General features: G+C 35.2%; 1 protein-coding gene across 1 annotated transcript; it reads right to left on the bottom strand.

Moving 5' to 3' along the window:
* LOC107643946 (serine/threonine-protein kinase HT1) lies at positions 5,064-8,572 on the bottom strand. Its single transcript, XM_016347705.2, has 6 exons — positions 7,968-8,572; positions 7,406-7,527; positions 6,512-6,708; positions 6,224-6,398; positions 5,769-5,903; positions 5,064-5,622 (listed from the first exon to the last, which is right to left on the bottom strand). Exons 1-6 carry the CDS (start codon positions 8,287-8,289, stop codon positions 5,416-5,418), a joined length of 1,158 nt encoding a protein of 385 aa, XP_016203191.1. The 5' UTR covers positions 8,290-8,572; the 3' UTR covers positions 5,064-5,415.

Raw genomic sequence — 9,013 nt, 5'->3', positions numbered from 1 at the left:
AAGTCAAGACTGGCCGGAGAATATACACATATATATACATATATATACATATCCAAAACACAAATGTACATAAACAAAATCCTGCCTCTCCATACACCTCTAGGAGGATCAAAAAGAATAAGTTATGTGGAGAGAAAGCTAAGTACATATATATACATTATAGCATAACAAAATAACCCAGTAACCACTCCGCTTCAAGAGTCCAGACGCCTAACAAGATGCCTCTCGACCTGCATCTGAAAAATAACAACATAGTATGGAATGAGAACTGGAGGTTCTCAGTGTGGTAAAGGTGCCACACACATAATATATAAGGTCCTGGGAATGCCAGAGGCAATCCTAGAACGCCGACACTCAGATTATAGAGCTTAAAGTATTAAACAGAAGCTATAAAAGGTGGTTTTCTAAGAATACCTAAACTTGACTTGACTTAACCTTAAATCTAAACCCCATATTGCCGTTCCTCCATACCTCCACTTCCTTCAGTATTTCACAGACAGTTAAACAGGTATAAGCAAGCACAAGAATGTTACAAATACAGCAGGTAACAATTACACATTCAACATGGTAAATACAGTTAGGCACACCCAACTAATGCACAAGCAAGTAATTCAAGTAAAATGCAGATGATGCATGCCTGTCCTATGGCAGATGAGGCTCATCTGTCGGTTATCCAGCCAACCCAACAAGTCTGAATTGTCCTTAGACTGTCCCGCGACGTGCATCCCCAAGAGTCTATGCATAGCTTTATCTCAAATAATCAATATTACTCAATGTGGGTAACATTCCCGGGAATTTATATAGTGCCCGGTCACACTTACGTCGTAGGATCAACAGAGTATCGAGTTTTCAACCTGGTACACGTGGTGGCAAGCCACGGCACTTAATCCAGGGAACCTTGTATCTCAGATCATTAAATTATTCAAGCCATATAAATAATTCAATTATAATTCATCAACATCCACATCATTCTCAATCGCATCAACAAGCTCCATATCTTTTCATCAATCATCATTCAACCAAACCAAAATATAGCCATATAATCAATAATTCAATCACATATCCTTTCAAAGATCCAACTAGCAACCAATATCATCTTACAAACAAATCACCAAATCAAACCAAGCATATTCATCAACCCATTACTAAATATTAAATATACACCTGCATTCCAACTTATCCTATGGTCATCTAGCCTAAGTTTTAACAGAACATTATATATTAAATGCAAGAAACCTAAACCACACCTTAGCCGATTCCCAAGTATTATTCCAAGACAATTTTCCTAAAAGAATACAGCCCTCAAAACCTCAACTAATCCGCTTCCTCCAAGTTCCAGTATTCAAAATTTCGAGCTCCAATTATTTATTTACAACCTAATACACATTTATAACACATATATACCCAATTTAATACTCAAAGCTCAAATTCAATAAAATTAAAATGGAATTATGGTTTTCTCACCTTACCCAAGTTTCACATAAGCAAGAGTGAACGTTTTTCCCAAGCTAATTGTATCCTAAAACATCAAAGAACAAAGAAATTCAATATTCCCACTTAATTTTCCAAAATTGGGGGAAAAGATGGCAGGGAACAGAAAAACAAGTTACCTATGAAATTGTTCCGGTAGAAATGTAGAGTTCGACGCGGTGGACGCATGGTCGCAAATGGTGCGGCGATCGGAGCTCGGACGGAAGAGTTACGGCATGTTAAAGGTTGCCGTTAGGTTTGGCGTTCTCTTCCTCCCTGGGAGCGTTGCTGCTTCTGTTACATTAATGAAGGGAAATGAGCTTTTAGGCTCATTTAAATGCTGGCCGGTTGGGCCTATGGGCTCGGTTTGGACCCGGTTCGATCAGTTCGGCCCATTCGGTCCAATTTTGGGCCGATTTCTTTGAAATTGGTGTCAAAATTCTCATTTCGACGAGCTCTATCCTAATTTAATATAATATTCACATTTCTAATCATCCTTATTAAAAACTAATTTAATTGACTAATTATTTACTAATTTAACCGGGGTTTACAGTAAGTGTGGCCAAACACTGTGAAAGTTACAGATGAGCTCGCTCCCGTGGATAAACACCAGTGTGGGTGTTGTGTGATTATAATTATGATTGTGAATAACTCGAGTTGGGGATGTACGACAGAGGGACAGTCCAATGGTTAGCTACCAGGACTTGTCGGGTTGGCTTTATAACCGCCAGATGAGACTCATCAGCCACTAGGACAGACATTCATCATTTACAGCTATGTGACATTGTTTGGGTGTACATATTGTACTTGGTTTGCCTATGTGATTATTTGTGTTTAACTGTTAATTGTTCTACTTTATGTAACTGCTTGTTTGTACTTGAGCTTTCCTACTTGTGTTTGTGATTGAAACTCTGTTGGATTGTGGTGGATTAGCTGCTGTTTGGATTGTTTGGGCCTAGGACCGTGGTTGATTATGAGATGGGCCAAAGGTTGTGTTTAGTTTTGTGTTTTGGTTTAGAAAAGTACGAAAAACTAAACTGGTTCAGCATAGACTTAATGAACTTATACTTGGAATAGCTTGGTCATTCATACTATGTAAGGAAAACTTTCACAAAGGCTTTTGATTTATTTTATTGAGGAATTAACAGCTTTCTCTTTCAGGGAGGATTTTAAATTTTGATACTAAACCTTTGGTTTTGGATAGATGCATAAGACATTGTTTTGGATTTTAAATTTTAAATTAATCACTTAACGGTTTTACCTTCACGTGTCCTATTATAGTAATTCTCAAAAACCCTCTACTGAGAACCCTTTCGAGGATGATGTTCTCACCCCCTACAAATTTCTCTTTTCAGGATATGGGCGCTAAAGTCACGAAGAGTTTACCTAGCTGTTGTTCTCGTGATGTTTTGTATTGCTTGAGTTATTATTTATTGATCCCTCACCTTTATCTTTATACATTCTGTAAGAGGGATAGGAATTGTATTAGTTAATGCTTGTAGAATTATATATATATATATATACTTTGTAAGTTTTATAAGTTGTATTGTATGTATGGATGTATGTTACCTATCAAAAAGCATTTTGGAGCGGTTATATGCTTTAAGGTTTTAAATAGGCTCATATTTTAGTATTAAATATTATAAGAGTCGTCATAATACCCGCGCTATCAGAGTGACGCAGCCGGAAGCGTGACATTTTGATAGTTAGGGTGTTACACATCTCAATTAAAGACTTTGTCAAAAATGATAAAGAAGAACCTTTGAAGCCTTCTACGATTTTTTTCTGATATTCATTGATTTCTTTATAGATAATTTTGTTTGGAAATCAATTCCCTACAACAACAGCAAAAATATTTTAATAACAAAAAAGTAATGTAAAAAAATACGAAATTTGATTGATAGAATAGATTACAAAAAGGATTTTTACTCGATGCATTTAAGCCAAGAGCATCCCCTTATCTTGGTAGAGGTGATCATGATTTTCTCGTACCATACGTTCAGGGAGCTATTATACAAATCAAAAGAATTGGCAAGATATATGGTCTTCTTTGAGATGTTCTTCTTGGCAACTTTTTTATTGTCATTTTTGCTGTAAGGAATAAAAAATTAGGTTAATAGATAACAACACTACATTTAACTCATGAAAATCACTTAACCATGCACAAAATGAAACCAGAAGCACTACAGCAATATTCTATGGTCTAATTACACTAAATCCATGACAAAAACACCAATTGCATCTTAATTCAATCAAAATGTACCAAAAGTACTTAGTGATTACTTGCCACAAACTCAGTTCAAAATATGCAAATCACTCAAACATGCACAAAATGACGACTGTAGCAACATTCTATGGCCTAATTACACCAAATCCAGGACAAAGAAATAAATTGCACCTCAATTCAGTTAAAATGCACTAAAAGTACTTACTGATTACTAGGCACAAACTCAGTTCAAAACATGCAAATCACTTAAACATGAACAAAAAATACATACAAATTAATTATAGATAAGAAAATATTAATATAGATTAAATCACACAAGAAGCACTACGACAACATTCTGACACCGTCCTAACATAGTTATCACAAATGAACAGTATAAAAAAAACATTCATATCTACAAACTACAATATCGCGAGAACACAAATTGAATCTACTAAATATACAGAAATATGACTATTTAATGTTTTGCAATCGCAAATGTGAAAGAGAAAAGTGAAAAATATGGACGATTTACCTTCAATAATCTTTCGTCTTCTCTTTCAGTGTTTGTTGTTGAAGATTTCGAATGTAACTTCGAGATTTTCTTGAGTTTTCGCGATTTTGAGCGTAGTTTAAAGTTTCTTTGTTGCAGTTTTGAGGAAGAAAGTGGAACTGTTTTTCATATTAATGTGCACGGCTTCGAAACGTCATTCGCGTTAGTGAACAGTGGCACCAGCGCGTGTTTTACACGCTTTCTGTTTTGAAGTTGGTTTTGTTGGGCTTAAGCCAACTTTGTTGGGTTTGGATGTTAAAAAGGCTTGTATGTGTAGCATAATTGCTCTATTTAAGGGTTTGCCACTAACCAATGAATTGCTGCATGTATAAAATGAGATTCAAACTCCAAAATTTATTTAAACAAACTAATAAACTAGCCACGAGAGATTTTATTGCTTTTTTTTTTGTCTTTGAGATTTTATTGCTTTATCATGTATAATATGCAACATTGTATACTTAATGTTGGATCCATCAGGTTCAATATGTTTTTTCTGGATAATTTAAAATTGGGTTTGATATTAAAAATGACCGAATAAAAACTTAATTTCGAATCTAGCTAAAATGCTAAACCCAATCAAATGGTTCATGCACTCCCTTACTAGTTAGCCGAGTTTCGGTGGTGGTCGCAACACTCCCTTACTTTTGCAAAATATTGCAAGTTTTTAACTAACTTAAATTGGTCAAATTGGTCAAATGATTAACTCACTTGTTCATTTAAACTAATTTTAGGAGTTCGAATCCTGTCTTATGCGTTTAGTCAATAACAAATTTTTAAATATACAAGTTCTCATTTCTCAAGCGAGGTGAACGAGTCATTGTAGAGATTAGAGCATGCTTAATAAATAGATCCAATTTAATCACTTCAATCATGATTACAACATAGTGAAGATCGTACAAAGGTGATGACTTACAAGGCTATATGGGAAACATTGTGAAGCTATAAGTAGTACTCATACCCATAAAACCCCAAACCAAGAAGAAAGAGAGTTTAGAATAAAATAAAACAAGGGGTATATGACTTTACACAAGAAATAAAACTTCACAAACTTCTTCCTATACCCTCTACTATATGTTCCTCTTAGTGGCATTCAAATCCTGTTTTCTGACCATAGACACATAATTGATACTTTAGATAGTGAGATATTACTTTTAACCAAATAGTATGCTGGACCAAGGAGATAAGCTCAAGGCCCTCGGCTTTTGCGAAAGCAAAGACAACCCTGCTGCTGATCAGGCGGGATCATACCTCCACCTTTCGATGTATCGATCGCCTCGAGCAAGGAAACTACCTCGTCCATCTCAGGTCGTTTATCAGGATTCGCGTCCCAGCATTTCTTCATCACGTTTGCTAGAGAGCTAGGACAACATCTTGGTATTTCTGGTCTCAGATTCTAAAATTTTAACAGAAAAATGTAGTCAAATCATGATCATGGATTCAAAGTAAATGTGAATAACCCGTGACAAACATGTGCTGCTCAACTATGAGTTATAGCCAAAACCAGAAGATATATATACACATACACACATATATATATACCTGGCGAACAACGGCTGAAGTAATCTCCGAGAAACTGAGGTCGGGATATGGCATGTCACAGCAATATATTTCCCATAAACAGATTCCAAAACTGTACACATCACATTTCCTGTTATAGGGGTTGCCATTTAAGACCTGGAAGCCACCACCCAATTTATGGATGAATATGTAGTTAGTTATACGATGTTTGTGAAAAAGAACTACTTAGTATTGTCCTACTAAAAAGAGCTGGTTATATGAATTAGACGATGTCATAGTATCTTGTCATAAATCAAATTTACCAGGCTTTATCAGTAATTAAATTAGAAACTTTTAAGGTCACCCTCTTGTTTATATTGGCCCATGATATTCTGCATTATTAAATGAAATATGCTTTGGAAAAAGAAAGCAATTGCAATAATGATCAACTCTGCCATACATGGAAGAACAATTTCTAATTGGTACTAATGACACACCTCGGGAGCCATGTAACCAAGTGTACCGGTCTCCCCAGTCATGTCATTCGGATTTGACGCTTCAACACGGGCGACGCCAAAATCAGCAATCTTAACCGTGCGTGTCTTATCCAACAGCATGTTCTCTGTCTTTACATCTCTATGAACAATCTTTTGAGAATGAAGGTAACTCAGCCTGCAACAAACGAATAATTTGAGCTGTTATCTAGACATATTATGAGAGTTGCTTTTCTGAACTTGCTAAATCACTATGCAATCAATGAAAAAATATTTGCAAAAGACAAATACCCTCTTGCAAGATCAAGTGCCAACTGGATGACAACCTTAAAAGCCAACTTTCTTCTTCGATTCTTTATCAGGAAAGATTTAAGCGCACCTCCAGCAAGATACTCCACAACAACACAGCAAATATTGCTTGGCAGGCTAATTAGACCATCATCAGTTTGTATCTGCAATTCTGAAGATCCCATTGTTGCTCCTATGAACTGAAACAAGATGAAAGAGTTATTTGAAAATTTCATGACCAACACCACTTATGTCCTAAAAAATAAGACATGCTAGAACACCCAAATTAAGAATACATGTGAATCAAAATACATGTAATGAAGATGTAGAATAACTTTCTTTCTGTCAGAATAGAAGTGAAAATGGTGACATGTCGATGCTTCCAGAGTACAGATTCATTAAGATTTCTATTTTTTTGGATCAAAAACTGTTTCAATAAGATTTGGTTATAAGCTATTTTGAACCTGAAATAAGCTAATCAACACAAAAGCAGGCATGATATATAAATTTCAAAGTATGGTGCTTTTTAAGCATGTCCAACCAAATGGAAGTTCCTATACACATCCATTTCCATTTTTTAGTGACTCTAATTTCAATAAATTTCTATGAAGTTATAGTGTCTTTCTATATCAATAGAGGATCCGATCAATTAAACACTTAAAAGTTTGAATTCTCTAATTTACCGGACTTGATGTAGTAAACAAAGTCCTTGAAACTGCTATATGATCTGAAAACTTTAAGAACTTGATGTCACAAGTAAAACTGAAAGGAGTTATGCATAGGCATTAGAGGCGTCAATTGACTAACCATCCGTGAAACAGCAGCTGATGATATGCTGTTATAACAACTAACAAGCTCAACCAACAACAACGAAATTAACTAAGAAATGAAATTGACCTTTGTCACATTTGGATGATCAAGTTTATGCCAAACAGCAACTTCTTGTGTAAACGCCGACCTCAGGGCTGCGATTTCAGCATCGGTCCGTTGCCCTTCTTCACCATAGTCCAGCATTTTAACTGATCATTAAGTAATAATCACAGGATTGGTTAACAGTGGAAATGCAAAATAAAAAAAGAAAAAAAGCAAACCAATAATTTCATTAAAAGCACAAGCAATCTCAATATAACATTGAACATATATTTTATTCCACAGTCACCACACAAAAACACAAATCTGGATCGCATGAATTTTCATATATGAGCCCCAACATGCAAAGAGATTCAAAGCTACCCATCACCAATCACTATAAAAGAAATGCAACGTAACTAACTGCCATAACTTTTGATCAAGTGCTTGATCCAAACCGAATTTCGCTCCAAAAACTAAGACCATCAAAGAAATTGACTATGCTTAGCAGTGATCCTATTGAATTGAAGTAATCAATAACAACAACAACAATAATAATAATAAAATTAATAAAAAATAGTAAACAGAGAAAGAGAAGAGAAGGGGTTACCAGCAACATCTTGGCCATCATAGACACCACGGTGGACAGTACCAAAAGTTCCACGGGCTATGACACCTTTAATGATGAGGTTAGAAGGGTCAATTTCCCACTCCTGCCTCTGCTTCTTGAAACTAGAAGAGACAACACTCTTCAACTTGGTGGCAGTGGCAACAGCAACAACATCTTGTTGTTGTTGTTGTTCTTCTCCATCTTGCTTCTGCTTGTTCTTCTCAATGGTCAGAACCTTGTTGAGGTGCCTCTCAAGCTGCTCATCAATGGTCTTGAGATCAATCTGATCAGCTCTAACAAAGCCATCATTCCCTTCCTTCATCTCTTGTTCTTGTTCTTGTTCCTTGTGTCCTGAGAATTGTGTGGTTATTGGGGTAAGTAGGAATGTTGAGGTTCAATTATTTTGGGATGATGATGATCATTCTCTTGTTTGTGTTGTTAGAATTTGTTTGTTTGATTGATTGAGTCCGCAAAATTGCCGCGGAGACTCCAATCATCCAGTTGGGCACATGGAAATGCCCGGGGCAGAGCGTGTGGCCACTGACCCACTTGGTCTCCTCCTTCTCCTTCTCCTTCTCTCCTCTTCTTTAACTATTTTTTTTTTTTTATAGCCTCTTTAACTCATTTATAATTTTCACTCTTACGTCTTACACTAGTGTTTAGCGTTAAGCATTCACTGTTCTTCTATTTATTATTCTTTTTCTTGTCTTGTTTTTTATTCCTCACATTATTCTTCTTTTCAACTTCTTTTCCAACGGCGATTTTTCTTAAGATATTTCTTTATTTAATAATTTAGGAGAAGAAGTAATTTGCCAATATGAATACAGTCTATCTAAATCAAATTTAGCTAACTAAAAGAGGAGTCACTCAAATAAAATATTAAAATTATCGTTTTTAAAAATATTTTTTAATAATTAAAATTCAACTTATATAACTGAATAAACTGTATTATTTTTATTAAAATTAGACCAGATAAATTAATTTATTCGAAAAACTAATAAATTAAATTTTGAACTAATTTAAATTAATATTTTTAATCAATTATA

The sequence above is a fragment of the Arachis ipaensis genome, chromosome B05 (assembly GCF_000816755.2).
Source record: "Arachis ipaensis cultivar K30076 chromosome B05, Araip1.1, whole genome shotgun sequence".
Taxonomy (NCBI): domain Eukaryota; kingdom Viridiplantae; phylum Streptophyta; class Magnoliopsida; order Fabales; family Fabaceae; genus Arachis; species Arachis ipaensis.
The sequence above is the reverse complement of the archived record's forward strand: the minus strand, read 5'-3'. Positions and strand labels throughout refer to the sequence as shown.